At 38.1% G+C, this 15,151-nt stretch overlaps 1 protein-coding gene across 7 annotated transcripts in view; it reads left to right on the forward strand.

The window, feature by feature from the left end:
- PAK6 (p21 (RAC1) activated kinase 6) overlaps window positions 1-15,151 on the forward strand; it is a 62,266-nt gene that overhangs the window by 21,149 nt on the left and 25,966 nt on the right. For 5 of the 7 annotated variants that reach the window (XM_034417873.3, XM_087875627.1, XM_034417874.3 and 2 more), the window contains one exon: window positions 10,318-10,526. In XM_034417873.3, the coding sequence (XP_034273764.1) occupies window positions 10,323-10,526 (204 nt within the window). In that variant the 5' untranslated portion in view covers window positions 10,318-10,322. Of the gene's footprint in view, window positions 1-9,448; window positions 9,517-10,317; window positions 10,527-15,151 lie in introns of all 7 variants that reach the window. The other 2 variants (XM_087875624.1, XM_087875604.1) reach the window with 1 other exon arrangement.

Consider the following 15,151-nt stretch of genomic DNA (forward strand, 5'->3'; position numbering starts at 1 on the left):
CCATGTTTACTTCCTGATGGCATCTATAATTCATGTTCTCAGAGATGTAAAGGCCAGTGTGTTTGTTATGGATTAGATATTTTTAAATGAAAAAGAAACAAAAAGCAAATAAAAATTGAGGGCTTCATTTTATGTTTCCTTTTCCATTCCTTGAAATAACTTTAGATAAAATAATTGGGTTCTTGTAGTTTATTTCAGGTCTTTTCTGGTTCGGAAATTTGTACCTAGATATACCCAGTAATATAATATTTAGCTCTCTGACACTTGTTTCTAATAGAATAAAACAGGTATTCACAAAAGGATTTGGAGTATCACTTCATTCAGGCATGCTAGTCCTAGGAAAGTAGGAGGGCTTTGTTTCTAAGAAAATCAAGAAGAATCTGACATATAAAAATGTCTGCAGAAAAGAATTGGGAAAAGGAAGCAGAACAAAAGTCATAATGCCATAGTTCCTTAATGGTATAAGATACCTACCAGGTCTTTTCTGATTCGGAAATGCAAGAACCAAAACATTTGTAGATGTCAAGTTGGAGAAGAGAGGTCAGTTTGGCAGACACCATGGCTAATATCAATACCTCTTCTTATTGCTAGATTTTTGTACTGGGCAAAATTCAGTTGAGTTGATTAAACTGATCTGAGAAATGAGTTATAAGTTTTGCATTTTTAAAATGCCACGAACATGTGTGTTTAGATATTTTAAAACAAACAGGATTTCTATGTGATATCGTAGTCCACGTGATAACTGCAGTCCACGATAGTTATAAGTCAATGTTGTAAAAAAAAACCATGGTGTAATTGAAATTTAATAGTTTTCCAGATTTTCAGCTATCAGTTTTTGCAGTCTGTATGCTGTATATGTGTGGTTTGGCTGCAACATCCTTTACTTTCCCATTTGGGGTGAGGAAATTTGCACTTCTTATATTCAAGCCAGTATGAACATAGATAGTCCTCAAATTACAGCCATAATTGAGCTTGCCCATCACAGTCATAACTTGTATGACTGATCCAGGTTTCTGATCTTTTTTGTGGCAGTCGTTAAGCTAATGCCATTGTCATTAAGTTAACCAATGGTCTGCTATGGGCCAAAAACAGTTATAAAACTTGGTTATATAACCACAAGACACTGCAAACAGTCATAAATGCAACCAGGTTGCCAAGTGCCTGAATTGTGGTAATATAACTTCGGGGAGAGGGAATCATCAGAACTTCGAATCTGGGTCATACCCCCAGAAAGGTCCATCGTAACTTCAAATGGCCACTAAGCAACCAGTCATTGGACAAGAACTACTGTCTTTTCAGTGACCATGAAACCTGAAAAAGAACAATTCCAGATCAGGCAGAAGCTTTTATTTGACTTTCATTGGAAGCAAATGGGATTCTTCCTATTCAGATCAGAGTCATTGGGTATTGGGTGACTTACACATTTAATAAACAAATGAAAAAAAAACACAAATACAGTATTGGGGAAGGGAAAGCTGCCTTATTTGGACTTCTTTTCATTTATGTCAGATCACCTTGTAGAAATTATTAGAGTATCAAAAATATTCTATATGCATTTGGTGAATATAGCAGCAGTTGAACATTCTTCTAGTGTATATATTCAGTAGTATCCCTTCGGAGCTGATACAAGTGGTCTCAGACTCCACTTTGTTTCCCCAGTGATCATTATGGACATGAATATTGAGGCCTCTAGCTCCGGTACAGCAGAATTTCATTCTGCCATGAGTTTTTCCAATGCCTCTCTGACTCAACACTTATGGTAAGATCTATGGTAGTTTGGTTTTCTTTATAGTACTGACTGGAGGCAGAAAACTTTTAGCAGCAACTTTTTAGTTATCCCTTGCTAGGATCAGGTTTTCCTGTTTAGTTTTAACCACAACTCTCTTACTTTGCAAGGGTAATGGGGGCTGCTTGTAGGATATGCTGACTATAGCTGATGGATTCTGAAGATTTTTTTCTCTGCTGGTATTACTTGTGCTTTTGTTAAATCCCTGATCCATTTTCCACATTAGACATGGTTCAAGTACTTGGCATAATCAGTTTGTTTGCTCCTGAGCGAAAGGCAACGAAGTGCATAGAGCCATTCAGAACACCATTGGAAAAAATTCAAAGTGAATATGTTTTGTTTTCCCCAATAACACCCTAATTTTTCACATCATCTGTTTGTTTTTTCTGTGTTTTTTTTTCAAAAGCCACACACAAAAATGAAACTACACATTTCAAGTATGGTCAAAAAGTGAATAGTAGTAGCCCTAGCATAGAACCACACAGTTCAAATAAGATTCTAGGATAAAATAAGGGGGGGAAATCATTCTTCTGTTCTGTGGAACTCTTGATTAAAATCTCAATATCAAAAATGGCAATAGAAGGTAAGGAAGAAGAAAAAGGGAAAAGTAGTAGGAGTATGAGCAGTTGCAACTTTTTAGGGCTTACTATATTCCAAGTGGAGATGAGAACCTGGGATCAAACAAAGGACCAGTGAAATGAATCACATGGACTAATTAGATCAAACCTGCAGTCAAGTATTTGTGGAATTGCATTTAATTTGGATGGTTTTTCACCCATGCCTCCTTAATCTAGTTGAAAAATATGTGATTTAAAAATGAATGATGCATGTTAGATGAATTGCTGCTTATATGATTGTCAAGACATCATGGATGCTGAGTCCCCTATGCAGTTTCTGCCTATTTTGGCTGACAAAGACCATTCTTTAATAGGATTGCTTTACATTTCTAAATCTCTCCGTTCTGAAGCAGAGACATTTTTTTTTCCCTTGAAAGGAAATACAAAAATAAACAATAGTTCTTTGTTGCCGTCTCCATACTACCCCTTTCTGCCACATTTGCCATTTTGGAAATTTCCTACCTGGCAGCTCCTCTTCCTTATGAGAAAAAAATCAGTCTCTTTTCCCCTTGTCTTTGCCTGACCCTTTTTCTTGTCTCGCTCCTCCTATCGGCTAATCCCTCCCTCTGCTCTGAATCTGCCAATTTGGGGAGGGGGGGGGAGAGAAAAGACCCTCATACTTATTGGGAGATGTGACAGCCTTTGAATTACATTATCTATGAAAAGGCTAGATCTGGAGTTGAAAAATAGGATGTGGCTCCCTGGCAGCAGGGATTGATCATGGAGAGAATTTCAGTCTCCAGCGGCTTTTACTTCATGGCAGTGACTGATTATTTATGCTTGTGGCATTTCAGTGCAAATGTAAATGCAGAACTGGAAAGACTACAGGCTAGTAAGATTCTTCAAGCATCAGCATCTTGGGATGCAAGCCATTTGACAAAATAGGATCTTATCTGATTGCTTAAGCTTCAGGTATGCATTTTTCCATTTACTTAGTAGGTCCATATACATATAATTCCATATTCTAGGAATTAAAATCATATCATGTATTAACTCATTGCTTAAAAGTGCTTGTTTATGTTTTTCTAAGAAAGGGAGAGATGCAAATATATTCTACCAATATTGAAACCTAGTACTTAATGTATGAGAAACAAAAGCTGTAAGTGTCTGGTTCGATGCAATTGCTCAGGGATCTTGAAATGCAACCTGTCTGCTTATTAAATTGGAAAGGTTTTAAAATTTATATTTTCTGCATTTTTATGAAATCTTATATTTTATTATTTAAAATTATGCTCAATTATCTGGCATAACCTAGTTTTGGGAGGTGCAAAGCAACTGTCATTGATCATATTTTGTCAAATGCATGGCTCTTGAAGATGGTACTGATAAATCTATGAACACATTTGAAGTGTGTGTATCTTTTCAAATCAAGTAGGTGCTGTATCTACAGGTGGAGTTGTCTTATTTGAGAATTCACTGAATATGTTATTTGTTTCTGGTAAGCTTTTTTGGATGCATACTTGAAAGTTGGCTAATATTAACCCACAAATGAAATCCTAATCCTTAGTCCATAAATCAGTTAGATTTGAGTCAGAGGGAAACACCACTGTTAATTACAACCACTAAATTCTTCATTAATTCATCTTCAAAGAATCGAAAATTAAGAAATGCTCTTGCTGGTGGAAGGGAAAGCAAGATAAAACAAATGGGCCAGGATCCAAAAATAAACTACTTGAATCCAATGAAATTGTAAATTTTAAAAAAGTATGCATACCACCATGCCTAAATTCTTCCACATACTACAGGTAGTCCTCGACTTACAATAGTTTATTTAATGACCTTTCAAAGTTACAATGGCACTGAAAAAAGTGACTTATGACCATTTTTCATATGTACAACTATTGCAACATCCCCATGGTCACATGATCAAAATTCAGCTGCTTAGCAACTGAGTCATTTATGACAATTGCACTCTCCCAAGGTCATGTAACTGTGCTACCTTCTGACAGGCAAAGTCAATGGAGAAGCCAAATTCACTTAACAACTGTGTTACTAATAACTGCAGTGATCACTTAACAACTGTGGGAAGAAAGGTGGTAAAATGGGTCAAAACTCACTTAACATATGTCTCACTTAACAACAGAAATTTTGGGCTCAATTGTGGTCTTAAGTTGAGAACTATGTGTAAAAGATTTTTTTTTTTTAGATTCTCAAAACCATAATAGTGAACTTTTAAAAACCAAAAGTTTTTTTTAACAGTAGTACAAATTACTCAATTAGTCTTATTTCAAAGTCAGTGGGTCTGATAATTCTTCTATGTAGACAAAGGCTATATAGACTTAAGATTCAATCACAGAAAACACAGTGGAAACAGATTTGCTGTCTGGTAGGTAGCTTCCCACTAGTGGGAACTGTCTTCTCCTTTCTGTCTCCAAATGTGTGGGAGTTCCCTTTCTCTCCTGAAATGAAAGGCCTCTTACTGCTATTCTTCTCTTGCTTTCTGGCTGTTCTCATGGTCAGTGCTGTAGCTGTGCCATGGCTATTTTTTGGTTGGGAAAGCTGGTCCCCCGCCCCCATCTCAGCAAAAATCTCTCCCTTTATTAATCAATTAAATTCAATTTATCATGAAAGCTTGCATATTGTTTTGTAAATTGGCCTGCTTCTTCCAGATGCTCTGAAATATGTTAAATTGGACCAGAAATTATGGGAATAATTGGAACTTCAACACATCTGGAAATTAATAGATTTGGAAAAAAATGTTGCAGTGCAGTTAGAGAAAACTATTTTAATCTGGGCTTTGTTATTCACACTGATACTGTTAAATGATTAATCCATGCATTTTATACGTGAATATATTTCCTGATGTTTTGTTATGAATTCTTGGTCACTTTCAACAATTCAGTCGTGTAAATTAAGTAAAAATACTGCTATTGTCATTTTGTTCTTACTGTTACTAGAGAAGTCCATAGTTAGGCTGACTTGACTCTGCTGCTCTCTCTCTCCCTCTCTCCGTCCCTTCCCCCCTCTCTCCGTGTCTCTCTCTCTCTCTCTCTCTCTCTCTCTCTCTCTCTCTCTCTCTCTCTCTCTCTCTCTCTCTCTCTCACACACACACACACACACACACACAATCAAACAAAAGAGAAACATTTCTTTATATATTCATTTTTTAAAATACAGTCCAATCATGCGTGATCCCCAGGAGCTGCTTTGTGCCAATTACCTTCAGGTAGTGTTCTTTTTCCATTGACGGGCCCCTGTGGCCTATCCGAGGTAGATCTGGGTCACACAGGGTTTTTGTTCTTGAAGCAGCTTCCGAGAACGCTCTTCCATGGCTTCTATGGCACCTGAAAATAGTGCAAAAGCATTTTCCGCTCTCACATTTTTTCAGAGGCTGCACAAGAGCATAACCTGTGATGGAGAACCTATGGCATGCATGTCACAGGTGGCACGTGGAGCCCTCTCTGCGGGCACACGAGCCATCACCCAGCTCAGCTCCACCACGCATGCGCGAGTGCCTCCCACCAGCCAGCTTATTTTTGGGTCTCTGGTGTGGGGCGCATGCGGGAGACGCGTGTGCATGTGTGGGGGGTCATGCATGCATGCGAGGGGTGTCACATGTCGGGGGCAGGAGGAGCGCAGGGGGAGCTGGTCCCAGAAGGCTTCAGGGAGGCCTGCCAGGCCCAAAACGGGCCGTGGGGGTCGTATGCACATGCGTGGGCGGTGTGAGGCGCGTGGGGGGGTCACATGCATAGGGGCGGGGGGTTGTGGGCGAATGTGCGGGGGCAGGGGGAGTGCGGGGAGCTGGTCTCAGAAGGCTTAGGGAGGCCTGCCAGGCCCAAAACGGGCTGCAGAGGGTTCCGTGCGCATGTGCGGGGGTGGGGGGAGTGTGGAGGCATTGCATTATGGTTGTGGGCACATGCGCAAGCAACCCCTCCCCACGCTCTCCCCGCTTTTGGCACACAACAGCAAAAAGGTTAGCCATCACTGGCATAACCCATTCTCACATACCGTGTTTCCCTGAAAATAAGCCCTCCCCATAAATATTTAAATGCATATGCAGCCAGTCCCCCTCATTTTCTCTGGTTAGGGTTAGGGAGACAGAACTGGAAATCAGATAAGACGGAAGAGGATCCCCATCTTGCTCCACCTGCCCCAAAATAATAAGACCTCCCCGAAAATAAGGCCAAGCACTTATTTCGGGGTTCAAAATATATAAGACAGGATCTTATTTTCGGGGAAACATGGTAGTCTCCAAAAATCATGCTAGAATAGGATATGCTTTCAAGAATAGTTGTTTTGATGTGTTGGCGAATGTTATCCTGTCTCCTAAAACTTGTGGCATGTCACCTTTGACATGCGTACCATAGGTTCGCCATCACTGCTCTAGACAAAGTAGTTCTCTACATCATGGTACTGTAGTGTGAACTCATCTTTTATTTATGAACACTAATAAAAAGGTATAACCTTTAGCCTTTTCCATTTGAACAAATCACTTGCCAGAATTTCTTCTACTAAGCTTCTGTAGGCAGGATCTGGATGGTCTCACTACTTCATACATGTTAGAATGCCTTCATATCGTTGACTGTATTTCATTAACAAGGTGATATGTCACATAGACAATATGACGAGACAGGGAAGATTTAACATATTGATAATTATTTACTAAATTTATATCCTGCCTTTCCTCCAGAAGCCAATATTTACTTAGCTCACACTCTAAAACTAAGTCAGCTGGTAAGAGTTATATAGTACTGGTTGTTTTATTATTAGGAATTCAGGATTGTCTTAGTACAACCCTTGGTTGTAACTCTAGGATATTGGATAGAGTTATATGATAACAAGATATGCTATTTGAAGAGGAGCATAACAATTAATGTGCCTTGGATTCACTAAAGTAATTTTAATATGCTATATAGCTCAGCCTTCTCCAACCTAACACCTTCCAGATATTTTGGATTACGATTCTTAGAAATCTTAGCTGGCTGAGAATTTTAGCAGCTGTAATCCTGTGCATCTGGCAGATGTTGGATCATGCAAAACAACTACCAAATGAGGTAGTATTATCCAAATGAGCTTGTAGTTTTGCCAGTCAAATAAGAGCTCACTACTCACAACTGCTTTGTTACTTCAGCAGTTTCCTTTTAAGAATATTGGACAGGATTTGGTGGTTCTTTCTGTCAGGGTTTGCCTTCAATAAACTATCATTTGGATATTTCTTCGTCAGATTTCTTCAGATGTAGGATTTATTTTTAAAAAGGATAATTCTACTTTACCCTAAAAAATTAAATTGTGTGTGTCTCTTTATTAATAGCCTAGTTATTACATTTGAGATCTTTTGTGAACAGGTAATTTACTCAGTTATTTTAGATGTTTCTGGCCTCAGAAAATAGGGCACTGGAGAATATTTTACTTGAATGCACTCCTTTTGATTACAATACAGAATGTAGTTCTGTTAGTAAGTATGACACTGAAGTGTGAGAGGAGATATTGTTAATATTGCTATAACAAGCCTGCAACTGCTGCAGTACAAATTATTCCTACTAAATTCAGCTATACCTCTGACCCAAATTTAGAGCAAGAATATCTATACTCTAGTAGCGCGCAGGCTCAAGAGAGCTTCTTGTGAAGTTGAAAAGCTGGGCAGGCAGCTAAAATCTGCTAAATGGGGAAAAGCTCTGCAAGAAGCTGCTGGTTGTTTGGTTAGAGGATAAATCATCAAATGTTTTTATAGCACAATGTTAACCTAAGGCTTTGTTGTATGTAAACATCTGATACTGAAGCCCAAATTTAGGCAGCCTTCAAAATTCAGCTCATCTAAATTTTGAAAAGATGTTCTGTGATTAAAAGATGGCTGCCACAGTGAGGTTTATCCAGTTACAAAATGGCTGCTGCGGTCAAACTTTGAGCATTTCTTTATCTCCCCAATTTCTCTTTTTCCCAGTACAAGTGAAAAAAAGTCCTTTCAAAGATCAGAGCTGTAACCTCTCTTCTTCCTCCTTCTCTTTCTTAATATTATCTTACCATACTTGTAGACTGCCAGAATTGTGAGATACTGGGCAGTGTAGAACAAAGCAGGTATAACACAAACACATTAGAACAACATAAGACATGCATACGAAGGAGTGGGATGTCCACAGCCAGTCAATTACAGTGAAAGTGCAATGAAATTAAAATGTTATAGCTGTTTTGTGAAAAGCATTTTCATTTTGTAAGAATCCTGTATGGAGCCCTAGGCAAAACAAAGGCCTACTTTTATATACTATTGCTAGAATGTGGCACGTTGCTTTTCTACAATCAGCATCACATTTATTAAGTTTATAATTACATTTCAGGTAGGGATGAGACCTATAGGCACCAAGCACCTGTTGGCATACTAGTACCATTTGTACTGTGTCTCTTACTCATATTCCAACCCAAGTATTATTAACAGAAAATTAGATTTGGGGCCTTTTCAAATAATATACTGGGCAGCAAAAAATGGAATTATTCATCTTGCAATATATCCAAATGCAGTACATTTCTACCAGGGAAATCACATTCTTTGCTAGACGAGGCAAAGCTCTTAGCATTGTGGTATAGGGAAAGATACAAGAGTATCAGAAAATGCTTCTGGATTATTGCAGTTCTGCAATTTACAGCTGTCTTTGAGTAAAAACAAATGGACTGGCTTATTAACCTGAGAGAGTGATAGAAGAGGAATTAATATTATAACATGCATAAATAATCATAATGATAATAATAGCAACAATGTAGTAATTATTAACAAGTGAATTTATTCCTCTCCAGGCCTTTGTTCATTCGCACTTACAAAACAAAGGATTTTTTCCCCTAAAGGATGGATGGGGGAAGTTATTTCTTTGATTGGTTATAGAAATAATCAAAATCATAGCAGAATAAATCCTTTCTCACTCACATAAACATAGCATTGAATACTTGAAGATAGTGTGGTTCAAGGAAAACACCATGCATTTCTAGATACGCAATAAACAGTGAGTGACTCATTTAATACTATATAACATATTCAGACAGTCACTTTATTTGCACCCTAATAGCAAAAGACAGCATTTACTAATCCATAAGACTGATGTTAAATTCTAATCTGCAGAAGAACGCAACCAGAAGACTGTGCTGGATGCTCTGTTTTACAAGATTCATAATCCTGAATGTGAAAACGTAAATATCAGTAACATAATTGCTTAGAGTACCTTACTCTTTTGTTTTTCTACACTGGCAGCCATAGTGAGATTATTATTGTGATTCATTATCTGCAAGGTCAGAAATTTAAGGGATTGAAATCTAATAATAAGCATCAGTAGTCCAAATAAGAAAATATTTTATTACATGGACATTTTCTTGAGTCATCTTCATTCTCTGATTCTAGGCCCAAATAAGCTTAATAATTATTATGGCTGATGCAGACTTCTTAAACATTGCTTTTTTCTTGGTTTTTTTTCAGAAAAAAATTAAGGCTTTTTTGAGACTTTTTTATATTTATTTCTCCTAATCTTCAGTTCTTTAAAAGTCCTTCACAGGGCTGGGTTTTCTTGCTTGGGTTTCCAATGGCTTACTGTTCCAAGAAAGACTGTGGAATAAGGAACAGAGTTCTTTATGCCTGTTATTTTAATTAGAATAAACTTTGCTTAGAAAAAAATTGGTAAAAGGGATTCAAATTACCATATGTAGAAAGAGAAAGTCATCTGGAAAGCAATTGTATTAGTCTCAGTTAAATCTTGTCATATTCACAGCCATTAAACCACTAAATTAGAAGCTTTCAGTCTCTTTTGGCAAGAAGGAACCATGGATGCAGGGTGGCATCTGTGATGCTCTTCTGCTTTCTGCTGAACTAGACGAACAACTTTTAATGGATGTGGTTCTCAGATGGGGTTAGTAAATGCCACATGGTGTAAATTGCTTGCAACTGATGCTGGGTAAAGTCCGATAAACACTCCAGTGCATTTGTTCTTTCTCATTCAGGCACAATGTTTCGCAAGAAGAAAAAGAAGCGACCTGAAATCTCTGCTCCTCAGAATTTTGAGCATCGTGTACACACATCATTCGATCCAAAGGAAGGGAAGTTTATTGGCTTGCCACCTCAATGGCAAAATATCTTGGACACTCTGAAACGTCCCAAACCTGTTGTAGACCCTTCAAGGATTACACGGGTACAGCTTCAGCCTATGAAGGTAAGAAGAAAATATTAGCACTCCCCAGAACACTTTCTAATCATCTAGTTCACATATGTATCTTTCTTTGCCTCCAATCAAGGTATTCCATGGAGCTTAATATGTTAGTATTCATGATAAAAAAGTGCAGACATGAATAAGAGTTGAAGATTTGGAAAAAAAATTGCTGGAGAGGCAAATCAGAACTTCATCAATCTTCAATATGATTTATTACGTATATTGTTTGGGGAGGTTTCTCGCAAATATTTTCCAGTGGTAGATCTCTGCCTTAGTCTGTTACAGCAAACCTGGAAAGAGCTGTGTATTGCCTGCAAGCTAACATGTTGATTATATTTGTTTTTCCCATGTGGCATCTTTCGGGTATGTTGGGGCTGCAACTCCCCAGAATTGGTACTCTTGGCTAAATAGTGGGAATCTTGAGAGCTGTAGTTTCAGTACATCAGCAGGTTGAATTATGGCATTGACTAGAATTCACTTCATCTCATGTCAAAGGAGCAGTCTAGTTTTAATGTGGATTTATTCACATAGTATATTATGCTTTTACTGGACATATTTAAAAAGGCTCAACTCATTTTCTTTTGCTGTGTAGAAAGAACAGTAGAATCTACATATTCTGTGCATTCAGTATGGGTGGATATGCTTCTTCTAATTTCCTCTTCTCGAGATATCGGGAAAGGGGTGTATACCACAGGTCACCCAACCAGGCAGAAGAAAAAGATAAACATTTTGCTATTCAGTAAAATAAGTTGTGCAGGAAGCACACCACTGTAATAATGGGGTACCTTAACTACCCTGACATAAACTGGGAGACAAACTCTGAAGCAATTGGGAGATCAAACAGGTTCCAAGGTCAGTTACACTGGACTTAATCCTTACTAATAGGGATGAAATGATAGAAGGGGTGGAAGTCGTAGGAACTTTCAGAGAGAGTGACCAAATCATACTAGAATTCATCATAATGCAGGCACAGATAATTGAACAAAGTGAGACTAGTGTTTCAGATTTTAAGACAGCTGATTTCAACAAAGTAAGAAACAGGAAGTTTTCCATGCACAGAAAACTTAAAGGGAAAAACAACCCAAGATACTTGGGAAACTGAAAAATCAGATTTTAAAGCCTAATTAAACACAATACCACAGAAAAAGGGAAAAAGGAATCCAAGATGAAACCAGCATGATTGAATAAAAAAGTCTCTGACAAATTGAGGGACAAAAGTGATAAATGTAAAAAAATGGAAAGAGGGGTTCAGAACTAGAGCACATTATCAAAAAATAGCCCAAATCTGCAAAGATTTAAGGAAAGCTAAGGCTCAGAATGAGGTAAGACTTGCAGCAAATGCAAAAATAACGAAAAAAGTTTCTTTTGATATGTAAGGAATAAGAAGAAAGTCAAGGAAATGATAGGCCCACTGGTAGGAGAAGATGGCAAAACTGTGACAGGCAGCAGGGAAAAAGCAGAATTGCTTAATTTCTTCTTTACATCTGTCTTCCTACAAAAGGAAAAAAATGTCCAACCTATCAAAAGTACCACCGTGGGAGTCAGATCAGGAAAACAGGTCAAAAAAGCAAAAAATTAGTAAGAAAACACCTTTTCATTTGATGAGTTCAAATTGCCAGGACCAGATGGTTTATATCTCAGGAATCTGAAGGAGCTGGTAGATGTGATCTTGGAACCATTGAACAAAATCTTTCAGAACACCTGGAGGTTGGGGGAAGTGCCAGAGGACTGGAAAAGAACTGATGTGATTCCAGATTTTCCAAAAAAAAAAAGGAATAAAATGGAACCAGGAAACTGCAGAACAATGTGTGCCATCAATACTTGGGAAAATCCTAGAAAAGATAAACAAGCAACGGATTTGTAAGCACCTAAAAACAAACAAGGCAATTAATAGAAGCCAGTATGGGTTTGTTAAAAACAAATTGTGCTAAATAAACCTTATTGCTTTCTTTGATAAAGTGATTAACTTAGTGGATCAAGGATATGATACTGGATGGTAGATCAAGCATCTAATGTTGTGGATATAGTATACTGTATGTGGACTTCAATAATGCATTTGACACAGTAGACCACAGCCTACTTCTTGGTAGAATAGAACAATGTGGTATAAACAGTACAACCACCAGATGGATTCACAATTGGCTGACCAGTCGCACTCAGCATGTAGCCCTCAGCAAAGCTACATCTACATTGAGAGAAACATGCAGTGTGGTTCCTCAAGATTCTGTTTCAGTGTTCTTCAACATTTTCATATATGATCTAGATGAGGGGATAGAAGGAGAGCTCATCAAATTTGCAGACGCCATCAGTTGCTAATATTTTGGAAGGCAGACTCAAGATTCAGAAGAATCTTGAGAGATTAGAGAAATGGCCCTATCCTATAAAATGCAGTTCAGTGCTGCAAAATGTAAGGTCCTTATTTTACAGGAAAAACCAAATGCACAGGTATAGAATAGGCAGTACCTGGCTCAACAATAATAAGTGTGAGAGGGATCTAGATATCCGAGTCCACTATTACTTAAGTATGAAACAGCAATGTACTGCAGCTGCGAAAAACAGTCAGCACAGTCCTAAACTGCATCAATAGAGGGGTAGCATTAAGATCAAGAAAAGTGCAGTTCTGGTCTCCACTAAAAAGGATGCCGAGATCCTACCTAGAAAGAGTACAGTGAAGAACAAAAATGATGATAAGAAGTCTGGAGACTAAACCATACAATGAATGATTAAGGGAACTAGGTACATCTAGCCTAATGAAGAGAAGGATTAGGAGTGACATGATACTATCTTCCAGTATTGAGGGCAATCACAGAGATGAGGGTGTTGACTTATTCTCCAAAGCAACTGAGTGCAGAACAAGAAATAATGGGTGGAAGCTCGTTAAAGAGACATCCTATTTGGAACTAAAGAGAAATTTCATGACAGTGAGAATGATTAATCAATGAAGCAGCCTGCCTTTGTTGCTGGAGGTTTTCAAGAAAAGATTGGATATACATTTGTCCAGGAAGTTATAAGGATTTCTGTCTTGGGCAGGAGATTGGACTAGAAAACCTCCAAGGTCCCTTCCAGCACTATGATTCTATGTGTATGGGGGATAAATATTGATGGCTGTCCTGGCCTTCACTCTATTTTTTTGCTGAAATACTTGAGATTACTCTTTCCATTGTACAGGTAGTCCTCAACTTACAACCATAACTGAGCCCAAAATTTATGTTGCTAAGTAAGAAATTTGTTAACTGAATTTTGTCCCATTTTATGACTTTTCTTGTCTTATTTGTTAAGCGAATCATTGCAGTTGTTAAATTAGTAACATGGTTGTTATGTGAATCTGGTTTCGTCATTGACTTTGCTTGTCAGAAGGTGATCACATGACCCTGGGACACTACAACCATCATAAATGTGAGTCAATTGTCAAGCATCCAAATGTAAATCACATGACCATAAGTATGAAAAATAGTCATGTCACTTTTTTCAGTGCCATTGTAACTTCGAAAGGCCACTAAATGAACTGTTGTAAGTCGAGGACTGCCTGTATCTTGCCTGGTTGCTATATTTTATCCAGCATATATAATTTTGTATTATATTGTACTTTTAGACTGATTTTATATGTTTCTATGATTTTATGGGTTTTTTTTCCATGATTGCAAACCATTTAGAGTCTATGATTAGGGCAGCAACATATATTTGAGAAGAAAAGTAAACGTGCAGGCAGGCTATATACAATGATTGTATTCATTGAATATGTAATAACCATCAGGAATAGGGCTACTCTTCCCTTCTTTTGAAGGGGATTTCATGACTCGGATGTTGACATTGGAAAGTCCCTGCCATCTTAAGCTTAAGCCATCTAAAAATGCCCTTTAGTTGCATTCCCAAAACTTTTGGAGAAGTTTATTTTCTAAATTCGTAAGATTTTTTCAGAATGATTTCCATTCTAATGCATCTGTTACATCTTGACTATTTAAATGTTGATCTGGTTTATACATTGCTTTTAATCATACTTCATTGACTTAAGCCACAGTTAATCAGATTCAAGCCATAAACCATGAGTTTACAAATCAGTACAGTAAGTTTTACACAAATCCTAAGTTATTATGCATTTTGCTTGGTCATAGCTTACTTCAGGATATGGATAGTAAACCTATCCATTTTCTCAGTCCATGGAGGAAAAAAATGTATAAAGCAATCTAAGATGTACCATATTTTTTAAAGTATAATACGCACTTTTTTACCCCCAAAAAGGGGGTGAAAATCTGGGTGTGTTTTATAGTCCGAATGTAGCACTGCCCACCCTCCGGCCCCCACCCTTCAGACATTTTTCGGCAGTTCCAGGTGGTGGAAATCTGGATCGGGGCACAGCCTTTCCTTCCCGATTCCAAAGGAAAGTGTTTTCGGGTGGCAGACCCGCGATACGCTTCACGATTCCAAAAATGGGGCGTGTGAAGGCATGTGGAGCCTGAGCGTTCCTTAGGCTGCATGCAAGGGGTCTCTTCGGAGAAAGGGAATAGTCCCTGTGGATCTTAGGAGCACCCCAATAAGTTTTCTGGAAAAGAACTTCTCAATATCGACGTACTCAATCGACGCCCTCTTTCCCAGCCGAGTCTTTGAGGCACCTCTCACTTGCAGGAAGG

This window comes from Pantherophis guttatus, chromosome 1, assembly GCF_059756535.1.
Source record: "Pantherophis guttatus breed Tessera chromosome 1, ASM5975653v1, whole genome shotgun sequence".
In the NCBI taxonomy this organism is placed as follows: Eukaryota; Metazoa; Chordata; class Lepidosauria; order Squamata; family Colubridae; genus Pantherophis; species Pantherophis guttatus.